General features: G+C 39.5%; 1 protein-coding gene across 1 annotated transcript in view; it reads right to left on the minus strand.

Moving 5' to 3' along the window:
* Window positions 1-22,642, minus strand: part of LOC126190765 (cadherin-87A) — a 699,820-nt gene that overhangs the window by 54,104 nt on the left and 623,074 nt on the right. The window contains exons 25-30 of the mRNA XM_049931292.1: window positions 19,347-19,533; window positions 6,967-7,187; window positions 6,679-6,876; window positions 1,184-1,355; window positions 882-1,084; window positions 180-294 (exon numbers count right to left, since the gene is read on the minus strand). Coding sequence (XP_049787249.1) covers window positions 180-294; window positions 882-1,084; window positions 1,184-1,355; window positions 6,679-6,876; window positions 6,967-7,187; window positions 19,347-19,533 — 1,096 coding nt within the window. The remainder of the gene's footprint in view (window positions 1-179; window positions 295-881; window positions 1,085-1,183; window positions 1,356-6,678; window positions 6,877-6,966; window positions 7,188-19,346; window positions 19,534-22,642) is intronic.

A 22,642-nucleotide genomic window follows, 5' to 3' on the forward strand; every position in this document is an offset into this window, starting at 1 on the left:
CAGTCTTTTAAAATGTTAGCTTATGATGTGATTACTGAACAGATTGTCACATGGTGAGCAGAAATCTCATGTGTGTGTTTTACTATTGCAGTTAGACTTTACAAATATAAACATCTGGTGTGGTGGAACTTTATCTCTCACTTAGCTTTATAATTTCAAAAATATTTGCTTGGACTCACCTGCATAATAATCACTGTGCAAGAAATGTGGGGCATTGTCATTTACATCCAGTACAGTTATTTGTATTTGTGCTATACTGGTGTCTCTCTCAAAGGCTAGTTTTGCTTTCTCTTCCTGTGAAAGATAAACACAGTTGTGTGAATTCAAAAAGACATCTTTTCAACCAAGTTTACATGAAAATGTTGGCCAGAGTGGATCATTCAGACTCATTCTAGCAAGCAAAACTAAGGCATGGTACCCACACACCTGTAGACAAATAGGGTGTTTGGTGCATAGGCATATTTAATAGATTAGAAAATTTCTCATGCTTTTCAACTTGTGAAGAGTGTCTGCACATTAGTAGTTACCTTTCCTCACATTTTTGTTTGCTTTATCCTTTGTGGATTGTCAGATTGTTTCAAAGACAGAGAAAGCAATATAAATGAGGGTCACTTGATATGAAAAATCTTTATTTAAAAAAAATAACTTAAATAATATGGAGACTGTTGAATACACAACTTTTCTGTCATTTAGATTTGCTAATGTAGCAAAGCACATTTTAAGTAACTTCTAGAAAGCTTCTGTTCGGTCAGATAAAATATGCACGTTCAAAATCAGTTAAATATAAGCATGACGAGGTTCATAAGTAATCTCTGAGAATAATAAAAATACAGTGTATTCTGGCAATGCATAATAATTGGTTGGCTGTAATCTCTTATTACCTGGGTAGTATAATAATCAGGATCATTTGTAGCTTTGATGTGCAATATGTATAACTCTTCTTTTTCACGATCAAATGATTTATTGGCATAGAGACTACCATCGGTCTTATCAATATAGAAACCTCCTTCTTCATTCCCAGAAATAATGTAATAATATATGCGTGCATGTTGCCCTTCATCTCTGTCAATAGCTTCTACCCTGCCTGTAACACAACATAATGCGTATGACATATCATTTTGTAATGTGTCTCTGTAGAAACAGTCCTGCCAATATTAAGGCAAATTAAAAATTGAAAACATACCAATAAGTTGCGGAGCCGGTGTGTTTTCTACTACACGGAACTTGTATGGATTCACTGTATCATCCAGTGGAAACTCTGGCTTGTTGTCATCTGTATCAACTAGAAGTACTGTTAAGAAATGCATTGTCTCATAAGGAACTGGTGAACCATGGTCCTTAGCAACAAGAACTAACTGAAAACAGAGATGCAAAATTTAATTATTATTTCACAAATAAACTCTCCACCAGTGCTACACTAAACAATGTGTGTTTATGATTTGTGTATGTCTTGCACAGACTTAAATATAAAAAAGATAGATTGCTATTCACCATATAGAGGAGACATTGAGTCATTGACAGGCACAACAAAAGACTGCTATATGTTTTAACTTCTGGCCAAAAGGTCTGCTTTTAAAGTAGAAAACATATTCACAAATTAATCTGCGATGTGAATGTAAAATGACTCATTCCACATCATTACAATTCATTGTGCAAATGATCCATGGAACATGAAACTAACTAGCACACATTTATAAAACACAATGCACACACTCATGGCCACCGTCTCTGGTCGCTATCAAAGTGGTCATGTGTATGTGAATTGTACTTGTGTGAAGGTGTGTGTGTTTCCTACTTCAGAAGGATGTCTTCTGGCTGAAAGCAAAAGTTATAGCAGTTTTTTCATTGTACTTGTTTATGCTTCAACATCTCCCCTATATAGTGACTAAGAGTCTACTTTCTTCATATTGTTGTTATTCCATCCTGGAATTTCCATTGTTTGATTTCACATAGACTTCAATTTACACGTGAGTAATTGATCATATTTGCATTATAGTGTTCAAGGCTTAAGTGATAAAAATAGATGTTTTTGAGTTATTTATCACAGGCTTTGCTCCTTCTGCAATTGTTACACAACAAATCAGTAGACAATTCATTATTTCAGATACAAAGGCAACCTAGCACCTAGCAACACCTTATTGCATCACTTCACGTCATGGATTTTTGAATAAATTAATATTGGGTCATAGAAGTGGGCTACTCAAATATATTACCATCAACACTTTATGTAACTCTCCAGAACCCAAGCATTTTACATATTGTATTCTATCTTGGGCTAAAGATCCAATTGAACTAATAATTTCTAGAATAGTTAATACACCCAGTAGTCCAGTAGGTAACAAATAATGAACACATCATCTCAGTGGACATTACAAATGGTCACCTCTCAGATCATTTAGGTCAGACACTAGTGCTAAAATGTAGTACCAAATTTAAACTAATAAAAATGTAAGAACACAAGACCATACTATTTGGAAACAACTTTGGTATATTAAGACAAAATGTGTGGTTATCATTAAAGTGCATCTACTCACGGAGGTCCAGTAACTATCATATGTAGTACCAAATTTAAACTAATAAAAATGTAAGAACACAAGACCATACTATTTGGAAACAACTTTGGTATATTAAGACAAAATGTGTGGTTATCATTAAAGTGCATCTACTCACGGAGGTCCAGTAACTATCATATGTCAGCAGAACTTGGTAGGTATGCTAATGCATTAATGCTGAACTGATTTATGCTGAAAAAAAGTACCAATTTTGATGACCAGGTGCTGTACTCTATCTCATCAACATCTCCAGAACCCATATTAAACAATTTGCTTAAGTGGCATTTAATAATAAGATCAGCATTATGCATTCCTCACCTGTTCGACCTTTTCTGCCCAGATCCCATTCCTAATCCATTACGTATAACATTTCTACATGTCTTTCTTGCATTCACAGTGTCAGAATTGCACCTGGTGGCCAAATTTGGAACTAACATTTTTCCAGCATAAATCGATTTTGCATTAATGCAGTAAAATATCAACAAAGTTCCACCACTATACAAATAATTACAGCCCACACTGGTCCTCTGTGAGTAGCTCATTTTAATTATAGCCACCCAGTACTTTAAGTCAGGAATCTCAGTAATTACTACAATTAGGGTCAACAACAAATGGAATATGTTCCTAGAAGTACTGACTGGGCTCATAAATACTAACATCCCATTTAAAAAAGTGTATATCCACAAAAATCCAAATTTAAAAACAAAAGCCTGACATTGTATGTTAAAACAAAAGAACTGAGAGAAAAAATGAAGAATCTGTGTAGCCTGCACTGACTGCTAAACATTAAGTTATATAAAGACCTCTACAAGCAATGTACGTATCAGTTCTACAGAGAAGTTAGGAGATTAAAAATGGAAAGAATCAGACAACAGATATGAAGCTCAGACAATTTTTCAGAGTCTTGCTGGTCAATTGCAAATAAAATTAGAAACAATGCAGCCAACTCTAAAATCAAACATGAAACATTATGACATTTCTGATCACCTTCTAGTTAGCAATATCTTTAATGATCACTTTATAGGTACTGTTGAAAGCGATGGCTGCAAGAAACAGGATGCACAACATACATTTGAGACCACTGACGAGCAAACCAGTGGTGCACTACTTGCAGTATCAGCAGGCTTAGATGAAATTTCACTATTTCTATTGAAGAAATATAAACATGAGATAGTGAAACCATTACTTCACCTAATAAACTTTGTTCTTGAAGACTGAGTACTATCTGTCTAGTTAAAACCCTTACACAAAAGATGGAAAATAAAGTATGTTCACGATGGCAGATGTATTGCCCTAATTTAGGTATTCAGAAACTGGTTTAGAAAATAATGTTAAAAAGCGTCCAGGAGATTGACAACAATGCTGACAGATTATATCCAGCATTGTTTCAGAATAGGACAGAATATCATGTTGGCAGCATTACAATTTGTCCATTATGTACTTGAAAAAATAAATTAAAAGTACCAAGCAGCAGGGTTATTCTTCAACCTCACTCAACCATTTTGGTATAGTACTAGGGAGAAGTTCGGGTTAGTTACACCAAACAAACCCCATTTAGCAGTAGTTCATTTATTCACCACTTTACACAAGCAAGGCTCACAAAGAACTGGCTATGGCAGAAGAGGCCAAAGATAATCTTAGCTTAGTTCAAAGATGGATGCATCGATCGATTTTGGTGTTGATTTCATCGGCGCCACATAGCCCCCCGCCCACAATACAGAGTACTCTTGAATGGTCAGGGGGGGGGGGGGGGGTGATTATGGTGTCAACAGGAGTTGTCCGCAGGAGCCGGACCATGGTCAGCTCGACAACGTCGTCGGGGAGCTGTGTGGGTAGATGTTGTGAAGGAAGGTATGGCCACCGAACCTGGAAGTCGTTGACGTGAGCCGGGCGTCATACTGGTCGTGCGGCGACAGGTAGGCCAGCGGTTTGCGGGTGGAACGGAGCGACGACAATGACATCTCCGGTGGGTGTGGCGAACACATGAAGCATGTCCAGGTTGACGTCGGGTGGGAGGGAAACACATTTCATCAGGTGGCAGGGAATGGCGGAAGTTGTGTCATGAGCACGGGATGAAGAGAAACACACGACAAACAGTGTATAATCGCTAATCGCGCAGTATTATTGAGATGTCGCGGATTATGTCCGGAGGGGAGGGGGGGGGGGGGGGGGGGGGGAGCACAAACACCTTGAGCGAGAGCACGTTCAAGATATGGGGAGGGGGGGGGGGGGAGGCAACCGAGTGTCTAAGTCCGACGTGGAGGGAGTGGTCGGAGCGTCATGAGCCATGACAGTGAGTGGCGGGGTCGTGGCCTGAAGGGGGTAGAAGAAGGCTCGACATGAGCAGGCTTAAATCTGTTGAGAGAGACTGTAACAGCTGAATCTTTCATCTGGATGTCATAAGTGTTGGCTGAGCGCCGGAGAACTTGGTATGGTCCGGTATATGGAGGTTGGAGGGGAGCACAGACAGTGTCATCTCGGAGCATGACGTACTCGCAATTGTCCAGAGATTTTGGGACGTGAACCTTAGGGCAGGAGTGACTGGCAGGCGGAGGGATATGGAGGTTGATGAAGTGGTGTCTGACGCGGTCCACGAAGGAAGGTAAGTCAGACTGAGGGAGAGAAGCGGAAGGGCTCACAAGTTCGCCAGGGAGAACGATGTTCTGGCCATATACGAACTCGGCTATTGTGCCTTTCAGGTCTTCCTTTGTGCCTTTCAGGTCTTCCTTATAGATCGCAGGAATGCCGAGTAGCACAAGGGGAAGGGCCTCCGTCCATAGAGAGTTGTGGCATCAAAGAGCCGCCTTGAAAGTGCGGTGCCAGCGCTCAACTAGCCCGTTGCTTTGTGGGTGATATGCTGTGGTATGGACATGCCGGATGCCGCAAATGTTACAAATCTTGTTGAATAGCACCAACTCAAAATGTCTGCCCTGGTCAGTCATGATGACAGCTGGACATCAGAAATGCGATACCCGTGACTCGACGAAAGCTCGAGCAACAGTTTCTGCCGTAATATTGGGGAGGGGGACAGCTTTGAGGTAGATGTCGGCGATAATAATTAACAGTCCCCAGAAAGTGCCGGAGCTCTTTGAATGACGAAGGTCTAGGTAGGTTTAGTATTGTTTGTACTTTCTCAGGGGGCAGTGAAATGCTGTCGGCAGAGACCCGAAAACCAAGAAAAGTGACAGTGGGTTGATGTAGCTGCAATTTGTCCTGGTTGGTCTCAATGCCTGCTTCCATGAGTGTGTTCATAACAGTTTGCACATGTCAAATGTTGTCCTCAATGGAGGAGCTGAACACAAGAATGTCATCAAGATATGGAAAGCAGAATTTTAGGTCGAATAGCACTTCGTTGATGAAGCATTGCCAGGTCTGAGTTGCGTTTTTCAGACCGAAGGGCATGAATCGAAACTGAAATAACCTGATCAGCATGGTGATTGCACTCTTCTCAATGTCTTCAGGTGCCATGGGGATCTGGTGGTAGGCCTGTTTGCAATCAATGACAGAGAACGTGGTCGCACCTGCGAGGGAACACACACACATATCCATCCGCATATACGAGTGTATACCTGTCCTTTTTTCCCCCTAAGGTAAGTCTTTCCGCTCCCGGGATTGGAATGACTCCTTACCCTCTCCCTTAAAACCCACATCCTTTCGTCTTTCCCTCTCCTTCCCTCTTTCCTGACGAAGCAACCTTTTGTTGCGAAAGCTTGAATTTTGTGTGTATGTTTGTGTTTGTTTGTGTGTCTATCGACCTGCCAGCGCTTTTGTTTGGTAAGTCTCATCATCTTTCTTTTTAGATATAAATGATCTTAATATTTTGACAAAGATATTTTTGAAAAGTGATTTAAATAGCAGATTATCCATAAATGCCTGTATACTTTGGATTTAACATGAATAATAATATAACAAACACTCCTACTCTAGAAATAAGTGTAGTACTAAATTTCATATAAAACCAAATGTTCAATATGGAATTAGTTATTGTCCAACAATTTGATTTATTTAATTTTAAAATATTGTAAAAATAATTTCTATGTATGCACAAAATATAATATTGTAATTTATACTTTGATGACATTACCCACGCATATAAAAACACGTGTTATGAGAAAAAAATACTTACTTCATACTTAGCTTGAACTTCTCTGTCCAAAATTATCTTAGTTCTTAGTTCACCGGTGTCAGCATTGATAGAGAACTCATTAGTTTCCTGTGTTATGTTATTTCCAACCCTGAGATGGTAGCTAATTCGGCCATTTTCTCCAGAATCTTTATCCACAGCTTTCACTGTCATGACCAAATAATTTGCGATGCCAGCATTCTGCAAACAAATATAACAGAAATGAATAGACTTAAAATCCATACCTCTCCGCTTTTTCTTCAAGAGCACTTGTACAGAAATATTAACTACCTCAGGAACCTCAACTGTGGCATTGGCAAGAGCAGGCATTATAAATTCTGGTTTATTCTGATTCACAGAAAGTATTTTTATTTCCACAGTGGCATTATCCGCATGTTTTCCGAGACCATCGCCATCTCTTGCCTCTACCACTATGTGGAACTTCCTTGGTTTTCCGACAAGTGATGTTGTAGCATATAATATTCCAGATACTGGGTCTAGGTGGAAAACATCTGCAACAAAGAAGAACATTAACTACGTAAAATCAGATCATTGGCATTGGAAATAATATTGTGTTATCATACTAATTATTGACAGAAAAAGTGTGTGATAGGTGTGTGTGTGAGTGGGGGGGGGGGGGGGGGGGGGGGTGTGAGTACCAAATGGAAGATTGGATGAAAATTAGGCTTGTAATAAGTCACACAGAAGCATATCAGCTATCATTCTTTCCACATTCTGTTCATGTATGGGATGAAAAGACCATTATATCTAATCCACTGCCATGACTTCCATACTGGCTGGGATATTTTGATATAGCTAGTAACATTAGACTCAGTCGCATTGTATTCTTACATGGATTTCATCAACTGCAGTTATAAAATACATTGTTTCCAGAAGTAATTTTTTTTTCCTCTTGTAGAAATCAATTGACGAAATGTTTTGTAGAATTGTCATGAATACGAAAAGAGAACAACTGTTGCAAGCTATTTCTCAACAAATACAGAATATGATTAATTAATAATTAATTACCTCTTATATATTTGCAAATGAATAAGAAATAAAAAGGCAACTGTTCTTTTAGTTAAATATTTGACACCATTCACTTATTGTTTGAATATTCTTCAAGAACAGGCTGTATGTTTAATACAGTCTGCACAGAGAGGGACAGATCAAACTTTGTGGCATCATGTTTGTGCTCTCTGTCCTTGTCTCATGCTACAGTTTCCTGCCATTACCTCCTGGTTTCTGCTAGTGCTGGTGTAACTGCCACATTGGCTCATTGTTCCTGCTTCTGACTGTCCCTAGATAAAGTTATATGCTCAGAAAACTTCTGCTATTACTTCTTAAGAAAATACTTGTCATATTTACTCTATGCTACCCATTATGAAAACACCAGTTATTAATTGTCTTCACCATATCTACACTAGCATGAAAATCAAATGCTTGTGCACGCTACAGTCAAACATGACAGAACGGTACTACTAGCTGGAGTCTCATGTGGTACACTGCCTCTTACCACCCCACGTAATGCCCCACAACTTGCCTTCTTATGTTCAAACCACTGCAGTATGTGCACCAAACAATTTCAGTATAAGAGTTCTTCTCAAAAGACGACGATTAATGGATCATAATGCCAAAGGTGTAATTCACTTACAGTATTTTTTCTGTCTATTTCTAAAAATAAATTATTTTAAATAGTAATATAAAAGAATAAACAAAATGTTATTTTATCTCTGGTGATTTTCAATTTACTGCTTTTTGAAGGGCAAAAATCTGTTCCCCATGTTACAGACAGCTACCATAAAATTTGGTAGAAAGAAATAAAAAATTCGTCCCCAAGACAAACAAACATGCATTTCATTAATTCAGTCATGCATGCATCATGTTCATTCTAATGGAGGAAGAAATTCTTCCTCTATTAGTGCATTATGGCCATCACAAATGCATTCTTGCTTTATAAGGAGACACAAAATATTGGTGAAAGAAAATAAATGAATCCTCTCCTACTTGCTTGTAGAGTTTGGAAATTATTTTTCAGTATAATACAATGAACACCAAGAAACTGTTTCATCTCCAGGCATTGGCCTGAGCAGATGTAGTGGCAATGTTCTGCCAAAAAGATATCATCAAATGTGGGGACAAAACCACACTTGACATTTGTTTGTAAAGTGCACACCAATGTCAGTAATGACCTGAAAAGAAAAGTGTGTCTAAAAGAAATATCTTTCTAAAGTCCAAATTGTGACATTGCTCCTTATACTATCAGTGATGTGCAAGTAATAATTTAGCCAGCAGTGTAATAGTTGTCAGCACAGACAATAATTCACCTCTTTATTTTCATTTTCCTGTTTCATAGGTATTTCTCAAAGCGTATGAGTTCAATATTGAACATAAGCCGAAAAATGTGAATTATTTATGCTGATGAGATTAAACATGAGTTAATGGCAGTGATAAATTTCACGTGCTCAAACACACAACAAGATGGCTCTATGGAGCTGAAATTGCAGTGCTGTCATAGTGTGACGTTTATGGTCACATTCCACATTAAAATCAGCCAGGAAAGTCCTTTTCAAGGGCAGTATGAATCTTAGTATCTATTCTAAGTTAGTGCAAAATGAAAGACTTGCAAAAAATATATATATATATATATATAATGATATGAATATAATAGAGGGAAACATTCCACGTGGGAAAAATATATCTAAAAAGAAAGATGATGAGACTTACCAAACAAAAGCGCTGGCAGGTCGATATACACACAAACAAACACACAAAATTCTAGCTTTCGCAACCAACGGTTGCCTCGTCAGGAAAGAGGGGGGGAAAAAAAAAAAAAACTTTTTTCTTTCCCTCTCCTTCCCTCTTTCCTGACGAGGCAACCGTTGGTTGCGAAAGCTAGAATTTTGTGTGTATGTTTGTGTGTCTATTGACCTGCCAGCGCTTTTGTTTGGTAAGTCTCATCATCTTTCTTTTTATATATATATAGAGGGAAACATTCCACGTGGGAAAAATATATTTAAAAAGAAAGATGATGAGACTTACCAAACAAAAGCGCTGGCAGGTCGATAGACACACAAACAAACACAAACATGTTTGTGGTGGGTTGATAGACACACAAACAAACAAAAACATGTTTGTGTTTGTTTGTGTGTCTATCGACCTGCCAGCGCTTTTGTTTGGTAAGTCTCATCATCTTTCTTTTTATATATATATATATATATATATATATATATATATATATATATATATATATATATGAATATAATAGAGGGAAACGTTCCACGTGGGAAAAATATATTTAAAAAGAAAGATGATGAGACTTACCAAACAAAAGCGCTGGCAGGTCGATAGACACACAGACAAACACAAACATACACACAAAATCTAGCTTTCGCAACCAATGGTTGCCTCGTCAGGAAAGAGGGAAGGAGAGGGAAAGACAAAAGGATTTGGGTTTTGGTAAGGAGTCATTCCAATCCCGGGAGCGGAAAGACTTACCTTAGGGGGAAAAAAGGAGGGAAAAAAGGACAGCTTCTTTCCCTCCTTTTTTCCCCCTAAGGTAAGTCTTTCCGCTCCCGGGATTGGAATGACTCCTTACCAAAACCCAAATCCTTTTGTCTTTCCCTCTCCTTCCCTCTTTCCTGACGAGGCAACCATTGGTTGCGAAAGCTAGATTTTGTGTGTATGTTTGTGTTTGTCTGTGTGTCTATCGACCTGCCAGCGCTTTTGTTTGGTAAGTATATATATATATATATATATATATATATATATATATATATATATATATATATATATATATATATATATATATATATATATATATATAAAAAGAAAGATGATGAGACTTACCAAACAAAAGCGCTGGCAGGTCGATAGGCACACAAACAAACACAAACATACACACAAAATCTAGCTTTCGCAACCAACGGTTGCCTCGTCAGGAAAGAGGGAAGGAGAAGGAAAGACAAAAGGATATGGGTTTTAAGGGAGAGGGTAAGGAGTCATTCCAATCCCGGGAGCGGAAAGACTTACCTTAGGGGGAAAAAAGGACAGGTATACACTCGCACAAACACACATATCCATCCATACATACAAGACACAAGCAGACATTTGTAAAGGCAAAGAGTTTGAGCAGAGATGTCAGTCGGGACGGAAGTATAGAGGCAAAGATGATGTTGAAAGACAGGTGAGGTATGAGCGGCGGCAGATTGAAATTAGGAATTAGCGGAGATTGAGGCCTGGGGGATAGCGAGAAGAGAGGATATGCTGAAGGGCAAGTTCCCATCTCCGGAGTTCTGACAGGTTGGTGTTAGTGGGAAGTATCCAGATAACCCGGACGGTGTAACACTGTGCCAAGATGTGCATGCCGTGCACCAAGGCATGTTTATCCACAGGGTGATCCTTATTACCAACAAACACTGTCTGCCTGTGTCCATTCATGCGAATGGACAGTTTGTTGCTGGTCATTCCCACATAGAAAGCTTCACAGTGTAGGGAGGTCAGTTGGTAAATCACGTGGGTGCTTTCACACGGGGCTCTGCTTTTGATTGTGTACACCTTCCGGGTTACAGGACTGGAGTAGGTGTTGGTGGGAGGGTGCATGAGACAGGTTTTACACCGGGGGCGGTTACAAGGGTAGGAGCCAGAGGGTAGGGAAGGTGGTTTGGGGATTTCATAGGGATGAACTAAGAGGTTACGAAGGTTAGGTGGACGGCGGAAAGACACTCTTGGTGGAGTGGGGAGGATTTCATGAAGGATGGATCTCATTTCAGGACAGGATTTGAGGAAGTTGTATCCCTGCTGGAGAGCCACATTCAGAATCTGATCCAGTCCCGGGAAGTATCCTGTCACAAGTGGGGCACTTTTGGGGCTCTTCTGTGGGAGGTTCCGGGTTTGAAGAGATGAAGAAGTGGCTCTAGTTATTTGCTTCTGAACCAGGTCGGGAGGGTAGTTACGGGATGCAAAAGCTGTTTTCAGGTTGTTGGTGTAATGGTTCAAGGATTCCGGACTGGTGCAGATTCATTTGCCATGAAGACCTAGGCTGTAGGGAAGGGACCGTTTGATGTGGAATGGGTGGCAGCTGTCATAATGGAGGTACTGTTGCTTGTTGGTGGGTTTGATGTGGACGGACGTGTGAAGCTGGCCATTGGACAGATGGAGGTCAACGTCAAGCAAAGTGGCATGGGATTTGGAGAAGGACGAGGTGAATCCGATGGAACCAAAGGAGTTGAGGTTGGAGAGGAAATTCTGGAGTTCTTCTTCACTGTGAGTCCAGATCATGAAGATGTCATCAATATATCTGTACCAAACTTTGGGTTGGCAGGCCTGGGTAACCAAGAAGGCTTCCTCTAAGCGACCCATGTATAGGTTGGCGTACAAGGGGGCCATCCTGGTACCCATGACTGTTCCCTTTAATTGTTGGTATGTCTGGCCTTCAAAAGTGAAGAAGTTGTGGGTCAGGATGAAGCTGGCTAAGGTAATGAGGAAAGAGGTTTTAGGTAGGGTGGCAGGTGATCGGCGTGAAAGGAAGTGCTCCATCGCAGCGAGGCCCTGGACATGCGGAATATTTGTGTATAAGGAAGTGGCATCAATGGTTACAAGGATGGTTTCCGGGGGTAACAGATTGGGCAAGGATTCCAGGCGTTCGAGAAAGTGGTCGGTGTCTTTGATGAAGGATGGGAGACTGCATGTAATGGGTTGAAGGTGTTGATCTACGTAGGCAGAGATACGTATCTCTGGACCCAAACTCTTTGCCTTTACAAATGTCTGCTTGTGTCTGTGTATGTGCGGATGGACATGTGTGTGTATGCGAGTGTATACCTGTCCTTTTTTCCCCCTAAGGTAAGTCTTTCTGCTCCCGGGATTGGAAGACTCCTTACCCTCTCCCTTAAAACTCACATCCTTTTGTCTTTCCCTCTCCTTCCCTCTTTCCTGATGAAGCAACTGTTGGTTGCAAAACCTGGAATTTTGTGTGTATGTTTGTACCTATGTTGGTCAGTGAACTTGGAAACCCCTCCAAGACAGGTCATTTGTTACCCAGTGCACAAGATATCTGTTGGGAAGGAACCAGGAAAGGTAATGGCATAACAAAGCAGAAGCAGAAATGCTTAATTCCATTTTCAAATGTTTCTTTACTAGGGAAAATCTGGGAGTATTGCTGAGACGTAATTCTTGTATCGCTGAAAATATGAGTGGAATACACTCCTGGAAATTGAAATAAGAACACCGTGAATTCATTGTCCCAGGAAGGGGAAACTTTATTGACACATTCCTGGGGTCAGATACATCACATGAGCACACTGACAGAACCACAGGCACATAGACACAGGCAACAGAGCATGCACAATGTCGGCACTAGTACAGTGTATATCCACCTTTCGCAGCAATGCAGGCTGCTATTCTCCCATGGAAATGATCGTAGAGATGCTGGATGTAGTCCTGTGGAACGGCTTGCCATGCCATTTCCACCTGGCGCCTCAGTTGGACCAGCGTTCGTGCTGGACGTGCAGACCGCGTGAGACGACGCTTCATCCAGTCCCAAACATGCTCAATGGGGGACAGATCCGGAGATCTTGCTGGCCAGGCTAGTTGACTTACACCTTCTAGAGCACGTTGGGTGGCACGGGATACATGCGGACGTGCATTGTCCTGTTGGAACAGCAAGTTCCCTTGCCGGTCTAGGAATGGTAGAACGATGGGTTCGATGACGGTTTGGATGTACCGTGCACTATTCAGTGTCCCCTCGACGATCACCAGTGGTGTATGGCCAGTGTAGGAGATCGCTCCCCACACCATGATGCCGGGTGTTGGTCCTGTGTGCCTCGGTCGTATGCAGTCCTGATTGTGGCGCTCACCTGCACGGCGCCAAACACGCATACGACCATCATTGGCACCAAGGCAGAAGCGACTCTCATCGCTGAAGACGACACGTCTCCATTCGTCCCTCCATTCACGCCTGTCGCGACACCACTGGAGGCGGGCTGCACGATGTTGGGGCGTGAGCGGAAGACGGCCTAACGGTGTGCGGGACCGTAGCCCAGCTTCATGGAGACAGTTACGAATGGTCCTCGCCGATACCCCAGGAGCAACAGTGTCCCTAATTTGCTGGGAAGTGGCGGTGTGGTCCCCTACGGCAATGCGTAGGATCCTACGGTCTTGGTGTGCATCCATGCGTCGCTGCGGTCCGGTCCCAGGTCGACGGGCACGTGCACCTTCCGCCGACCACTGGCGACAACATCGATGTACTGTGGAGACCTCACGCCCCACGTGTTGAGCAATTCGGCGGTACGTCCACCCGGCCTCCCGCATGCCCACTATACGCCCTCGCTCAAAGTCCGTCAACTGCACATACGGTTCACGTCCACGCTGTCGCGGCATGCTACCAGTGTTCAAGACTGCGATGGAGCTCCGTATGCCACGGCAAACTGGCTGACACTGACGGCGGCGGTGCACAAATGCTGCGCAACTAGCGCCATTCGACGGCCAACACCACGGTTCCTGGTGTGTCCGCTGTGCCGTGCGTGTGATCATTGCTTGTACAGCCCTCTCGCAGTGTCCGGAGCAAGTATGGTGGGTCCGACACACCGGTGTCAATGTGTTCTTTTTTCCATTTCCAGGAGTGTATATTTTAGTGTCAGTGGCACTGAGAAAGAGCTGAAATCGTTAAAACTGGACAAAGCTCCAGTGCTCAATGGAATCCCTATCAGATTACATACTACAATTGTGGCTGAGTTAACCCCTCTTTAATTATAATGTACCACCTGTCCCTCAAGCAAAAAACACATGTTAGGGACTTTAGGTACATGGTCATATAGAAAAGCCTAATTAGCCAGAGAGGTAGGAGGGTTATATGTGGTGATCATGATAGGTATAACCCTCCTACCTCTCTGGATAATTAGGCTTTTCTATATGACCATGTACCTTAAGTCCCTAACATGTGGGGAAAAGGCACCTACTCTGAAGAATAATGCAAAACTGAGAGAAGTAGATGAAGTTAAAACCGAATCGTCACTGCTCAGTATTTTAGCAATGATGATTAGAAACAAAGTTCAGTTAACTTTATATATTTTAATTATGTAAACTAGTTTTTTAATTAACTGTATTTAGTGGAAACTTTGGAAGAAAGGTTTTCAAAGTATGTTATTAATGAAATATTCAAAGTCGCCAATTCCTCACTGGAACGAGAATAATTAAACTGAAACTGAACTTTATACTCATAAGCAATCTTACGTAAGATTAGTTCTTGGAAACATGATGTAGGAACAGTACCTAACACACACTTTCAAGTACTTCACACCACACGTCACAGTAGTCCAATAATAATCAAATAGCAAACAAAGATCAATTAAAGTAAGCTTGTTTACTGGTTGTAAACAGAAACTATTTGTTACATTATTCACTGTAATTCTGACTGTCATAATTGTAGCAAGCAGAGATTTTGTTTAAATTTAGCAGTTACTTTGATATTTCTATGTAATAAAAGTTAAAAATTATGCCACATCCTATAAATTAGAATTGTGTTTTGACAATGAAATTCAGTGTCCAAGTTACATAAAGTTTTACTACCAATTTTTTATTATGAAAGTTACTCTATTTTTAGCAAATGAATTAATACTGGCTTTTGCATCATTCTATTTCTGACATTATTCATACTACAACCAAAGATTTCATTATTATGTTATTGTCAAAAGTTGGAAAAATTATGTTTTGATAATCTAATAAATTAATGTTTACTTCATTTTCAGTTCATTTTCTGATTATCTCGGTTCATACAAAGGGATAGGATGGATACTACTTGTATAATGACTTAGGAGGTGTAGGCCCTCAGTTAAGGGAAAGTTTAGGGGCAGCATACCAGGCCATCAGTATCTTCAAGTCAAATGCACGGCTAAGTCATGTGATAAGAGTATCTAGGGTCTTTATGTAAGGACTTTACAAAAGAGGACAATGTAGTAATAGTGGGTGGGGCATATGACACAGGTGGTGACCTGGACAAGATAGCTTCCCTGACTCATGGCACCAACATACACTTTGTCGAGCTGTTCCGGCATCATGATCGACTACACCTTGATGGAGCTGTGAGGTGAATCAATATGGGGTTAGGGATGGCTCTGAGGACAGCCAACTTTGCTCATGTTTCTCTGTTGCTCGTCGGGACTATCAACGGATGGAGTTCCACTAGGTATGGCCTAGATGAGCCTGGTGGGCAATTATCGTTTTATGCCCACACCTGATACTGAGTCTTGCCCAAACATTCTCACATGCAGCTTCAGTTTCTATCTCAGTGAATTTGAGTTTCTTGTCTACTGCAGCAACTACACCAGCTCCATTTTCCATTTGCCTATGCTTCTGATAAACACTTAAATTTTCCCCAAGAATCTCACTGCTATCAGTTATAGGCTTCAACCAGCTTTTGTACCTAGTATTATGTGAGCTTCACTGCTTTTCAGGAGTGCTTCAAACTCTGGCACTTTGTTGCAAATGCTTTGGCAGTTAACCATTAGGATTTTAATACTGTAACCTGTGGGAGGTATTCCTTTCGATCTTACATGGATACTTCTGAGTTTCCTACAGCTATCCCGTTATCTGGATTGGATGGAGAGTCAGCTTCAAAGTCTTTGGTTCAGTCCTTCCAGTTGACTCAGAACCAAAGGGCCATGATAAATTCTGGTGACAATGCTGAAAATTGTGAGCTTCATTGATACTCCTTGCACAAGGGTGGTCTTTTCAACCTTCTCTGCCAATCACTGGAATGATCCAATTATGACCTCGAAGCCCAGACGAAAGGCATCATTTCTTCCTACATGCACCGCAATCTGCAGTTGGTTGCACTCTGTTCCCTCAATGGTTGCTGGAATAGCCTCTTCAACATGTTGACTGAAGCCCTCTGGCACACACTGAATCTATCTGGTGTCCTTTCCTGCCCCTCCCTACTGTTTCCTTAAGGGGTATTATCACTTGCAGTATGATAGAACTGCCGACAATTAATAGATCCCTATCCTTTTTTGTTTGCCTCCTCTTGACACTGGACAAAACAGGTGAAGTGAGTGCCACAAACTAACTTTCAGCTTCAGTGAAAGATTGCCTCTCGAAGTTTTTAGATAAGGGGATCAGTACAACAACCTAAGTCACCTATGGTCCCCGTCCACCCTGTACTGGATACCTAGATATATATTGACATGCCACTCACAGTCTAGTGGACAAGTAATGACAGATCCCGCATTTTCTGCGGAGGAAACAGGCTCCACAGGTGTACCTTTGGTACCAGTACCACAGGTGCATGACTCTCGGGAGCTCTTCCAACAAAACAACTTGCAGCAGCTGCCGATCATTTGACAGTAGTCAGGGCGATTTCTGGCTGCTTCCAAATCTCAACCAACTCATTCCATTTTCGAGAAGAGCATTCAGTGTGGGGCTCCATATTAGCTGGTGTGGTGTATTACAGGACAGTGAACAAATAACTTTAAATTAAGCCCACTGATTATCTTTCAATTTCTTGAGCTAGAAGCTGCTAATTTCCAATAAGAACTGAAGCAAATACACAAAATGATATTTCTATTAAGGCAACAGAAAAGCCCTTGGTAAAAATGACTAATTTCATAAAACATTTTGAGGTTAATTATAGTTAGTATGTACTTCTCTTTAAGGGAAAACTAGATGAAATACAATATGGTAGTTGGAATGTTTGCATGAGTAAATAAATCACAAATTCCGATTTACTAAATATTGGATTATGCACAGGACAATGATAGCTTCAGAAAATTCTCAAAATTGCACATTTATTTGTGTTGATATCCAATGAAATTGGAGGGAAACCCATTCTTTGGCAGTAAGTGTCAACCACAAATGCTGGTTCACTATCAAATAAGTTATGTATTCCAAACACTTGTACCAGTAACTTTTGAAAATATAGTTTTGTAAACTACAGGGAGCGAAAGGCTATTTACAATTTGTACGGAAAGCAGATGGCAGTTATAAGAGTCGAGGGGTATGAAAGATAAGCAGTGGGTGGGAAAGGAGTGAGACAGGGTTGTAGCCTATCCCCGATGTTATTCAATCCGTATAGTGAGCAAGTAATAAAGGAAACAAAAGAAAAGTTCAGAGTAGGTATTAAAATCCATGGAGAAGAAATAAAAACTTTTGAGCTTTGCCGATGACATTGTAATTCTGTCAGAGACAGCAAAGGACTTGGAAGAGCAGCTGAACGGAATGGACAGTGTCTTGAAAGGATGCTATAAGATGAACATCAACAAAAGCAAAACAAGGATAATGGAATGTAGTCGAATTAAGTCGGGTGATGCTGAGGAAATTAGATTAGAAAGTGAGACACTTAAAGTAGTAAAGGAGTTTTGCTATTTGGGGAGCAAAATAACTGATGATGGTCGAAGCATAGAGGATATAAAATGTAGACTGGTAATGGCAAGCAAAATGTTTCTGAAGAAGAGAAATTTGTTAACATCGAGTATAGATTTAAGTGTCAGGAAGTCGTTTCTGAAAGTATTTGTATGGAGTGTAGCCATGTATGGAAGTGAAACATGGACGATAAATGGTTTAGACAAGAAGAGAATAGAAGCTTTCGAAATGTGGTGCTACAGAAGAATGCTGAAGATTAGATGGGTAGATCACATAACTAATGAGGAGGTATTGAATAGAATTGGAGAGAAGAGGAGCTTGTGGCACAACTTGACTAGAAGAAGGGATCGGTTGGTAGGACATGTTCTGAGACATCGAGGGATCACCAATTTAGTATTGGAGGGCAGTGCGGAGGGTAAAAATCGTAGAGGGAGACCAAGAGATGAATACACTAAGCAGATTCAGAAGGATGTAGGCTGCAGTAGGTACTGGGAGATGAAGAAGCTTGCACAGGATAGAGTAGCATGGAGAGCTGCGGCTGCATCAAACCAGTCTCAGGACTGAAGACCACAACAACAACAGTTTTGTAAGCATCAAAAAATTCTCATAGATGACTATTTCTCCTGCAATTGTGCAATGAAATTAGAGAATGTTGTTTTCAATGAAGGTAGGCCTACTGTTATCAAAAATTGTAAAAGAACACAAAGAAGTTTAAGTCTACGAGTGACAATAACAGTTTGAGTTTACTGCAGCACTTGTGAATGTTTGAAATTTCACAATATATCACAATACAAACAGATACAATCAATTAATTAAAGACTATGTGGAAGCAATGCACACAGGTTACTATGAGACTCTAGAATTTAAAATTGGCACACAGATATTGTACGTGCGGTCTCACACAAAGGAAAATTCTGAAGTTGTCTTTTATATATAAATAAATCTGTGAATTGCACAGATTTTTCACTTAGCTGTTTCTGAGCCAACTAGGTAACTATTAGCATGAAAACTATAAAAGCAGCTTCTCTCTATAAATATGTAATGTGATACGAATATACTGTTTTTATTCTGTGTTGGGTTTTTCAATGTATAACTTGACTTTCCTACCAAATCACCAAACAATTTTTGTTAACTTACATCAGCAGAAGAATTGTCACATTTCACTGAGCTGACAATGTCTATAGTCTCTTGGCTGGGTCTGTCTTTGAAATTGATGTTTCTTTAAATTAATGTTAACTAGCACAGGATGCTACGATTCCATATGTTAGCCACAATTTATGTCCAGTACTTGTCTTAAGTGAACAGTTACTTTTACTTACCACCCTCATTTCCAGAAATTATTTTGTATCGAACTGCTCCATTAACTCCCTCATCAGGGTCCTCTGCATGGCACTTCACAATTGGTGGTGGTGGCTGGAGTGGTAGGTTATCCACTATCAGTGCTGGGTAATTTCTCTGACTGAATACTGGTGGGTTATCATTTTCATCAAGTAGTTTAATGTAGACCTGAAATTAATTATTACCAAAAACAGGATTTTTACCAAGTATTTTTATGTGCACCCTAAACTGATTAAAGACAACAGTAAAAAACCAAACATGTTACACATGTAAAATAAACATATACAAAATATAGCAAATGAGAACTCAAGTGAAATATCCATCTCTTGTTATAATTTTAACAACAATACACAGTTAAATTGTACTATAAGATTATCACCAGTATTCTCGCATGTTGAAGTATAAGATGCTGCGTCAACTAGTGTGTAGACTTGAATTTAACATGTAGAAACTTTGTGATGTTGTATTGTTGCTTTACTTCAGGCAAGCAAAGAAGACTTGGCAAATTATAACACCCTGTTTAATCTACATATTGTTCCTAATTCAGAATGAGATTGATGTCATTTGTCTACTGACTTAGAGCTGGAATAAAATTTGAGACCCACTCAGGGTTCACATAAAAAAGCCTGTACGTAAAAATTGTTTCAGCTTGCACAATGCAGTAACTTTCACATTAGTTCCAAATATTCAAATCGCCATATTTTGAACACCAACAAATAATCAGTGTTACCAACAGGTGCAACATCAATAGTGTATTTACCATCTCTGGGATACCATATGTTCAGTTGCATAGGAAAATGTTTCCCCGTAAGAAATAAACAGAAAGGCTGACAAATAGTATTATTTTTCAGATTTAGGGAGACATTTGCAGGAAAACTTGAATTATGTGATGGAAGTAATCACATTGGCCTGCAAAAGTCTTCAAAAATTGTATGTAATCAGATTATGCTCACAAATAATTATTTAATTTGATTTTCCCATAATTATATGAAACCAGCCCCACAACTTTACAAATATGCACTCAATTCAGTTTTAAAGCTAGACAATCCTAATTCTTACAAAACTGAATCTTTATAGTATTACCAGAATTAACAGTAAAAAATTCATTATCTAACTTCTAATATGGTTTTCTGAAGACCGTGAGATGTAAAAAGGCTGGAATTTAACGGAATGAGGTTTGTGTTAGTTGTCAACTATAACTGGCAGCTGCATGATGTAGCATAGGTTCTATAGACCAAATGCGGATTACAGTGATTCCATTAATGTTGATCTGAGGTTCTACGAAATGTTATGGAATCTTGGTTGTCCTTAAACTCCTCCAGAACACAATTGTCATTTGAGGCGCAGGATCAATCCATTTCAAATCACTCAAAATAAATAAAATTTTCGCCTATCATTTTTTATCTTCCTGCTTTTTTTACCATTTGTTTGCTGTAGGTAGACGGTCACAAAAAACTGTTTGAAAATTTTTTATAAGCAATAGTTTTTTTCTGGCAGCTATTTTTAAAACGGCTGTTGCACAAATTTTGATGGGAAAACTTGGTTTGAGGAAAGTTTAATTGCCAAGTTATTTTAAAAGATATCAGAATAATTAAAAAGCCAGTGCGTTCAGCATGAAATGAAGTGCAGGCATACTTTTTTTTTTTAAATTATCATATAAGATTGTTTATATACTCATAGGAATATCTCACAAAAAATTTTGACTCAGACTCATCTACATTGAGACTAACAGGGCAGTGAATTTCAGTAAAAACGCAGTCTTTCTACACACTTGTTCAAAGCCAAATTAGCAAACAAAGGCTTGAAATTGGTTGAATGATGTTTTAATCATTGCATACAATAAATCATCAAATATTCCTAGTTTCAAAGAACAAAAGGCAGTGATAACAATAGGTAGGAGTTCTAATTCTTAAACTTAACTTGCCAATACATTTGTTGTACTACACTTGCATACAGTGTACACACAATGATGTTTCTCTATATGTTTATATTTAAACTTTAGTTGTAACTACTTGCAAGGTGGAATTTTCAGTAGAGAATTATACCAATATGATATTTTATTGCATAGTTTATCAGTTATTTGTGTGTTCTACCAGACAGTGTTGTGAGTTCCAATGCAGTCAATTTTTGTACTATTTTCTTTGCAGGCATCCAAGTCAGTGAAGAAGTCAATGAGAGTTTTACATCCCACCGGCAATAACATATTGTTCAAGTATTAAGTATGAGCTGTTTTGAGGGTACACTAACAAGTGAATAATGCTCTAAATAACACAAGGAAGAAGTGCCTCAAGACATGCCTGTTGAATAACAATGTCTGCTAAAATTAAGCATTTCAAAAGAAATTACTAATATTTGCTGTTACCACAAAGATAAATATTTAGATAAATACAACCACATTTTTGGAGAAAAAATGTTCGACCCATTTGGTACTAAAAAAAATTAAAAAAAGGTTTACATAAAATACTAGTTTAACAACTTCCAAGAATAAAAATGTGGAGATTAACCTAATTTCTCGACTAGCTCTGTGTCCAACTTATGCATAAAAAATATTTGTGGAAGAACCAGTTGAAGAAGTGGCAGATAGTGTTGAAAATGACCTTGAATTTCTTCCTAGGCCTTTTGAATTAGTTGAGAGTAACCCACTGCATCAAGAAAAATCCATTTGTGAAACTTTGGAATTATCTCCTTAGTGTAAAATAACAAAGCTTAACACAGAACAGCAACTGTCAGCTCTACAAAGAAAACTTGATGCAATCACAAGTGCAGTTAAGCAAAAATTGCAAGAATCTTTCCCTAATGATACAGAAGCTCAGAATCAAAACAGTACAGGAAATGTACAAAGTGAGTATGATGTATTTATTACCAAAATCAAAGAAAAATTCAAAATTTCTAGTAAAGATGACAAAATTAAGGTAAGTAGCCTCTTGCCAAGATCATGGTCAAAGAAAAAGGTAATTGAGAAATTTGGTTTATACGAATACATGGTGAAATTAACTAGGCAGCCAGTAAAGGATCAAGGTATCTTACCACATTTTTCAAAAAGGCAAGGTGTCAAAACATACATGAAGTTGTTATTAATCAAGTTAAAGATTTTTATGAGGATGATGAAAATAGTCATTTACGTCCTGGTAAAAAGGTGTGTGTTTCACCTGTATTTAACAGTGTTAATTTTCAGAAGCTGGAAAGGTTAATTCTTCTCTCGCTGAATGAGCTAGATAGACTCTACAAACAGAAATACCAAGGGCACAACACTGTCCACTCTGTGTTTTGTGTTCTA

The sequence above is a fragment of the Schistocerca cancellata genome, chromosome 1 (assembly GCF_023864275.1).
Source record: "Schistocerca cancellata isolate TAMUIC-IGC-003103 chromosome 1, iqSchCanc2.1, whole genome shotgun sequence".
Classification (NCBI taxonomy): domain Eukaryota; kingdom Metazoa; phylum Arthropoda; class Insecta; order Orthoptera; family Acrididae; genus Schistocerca; species Schistocerca cancellata.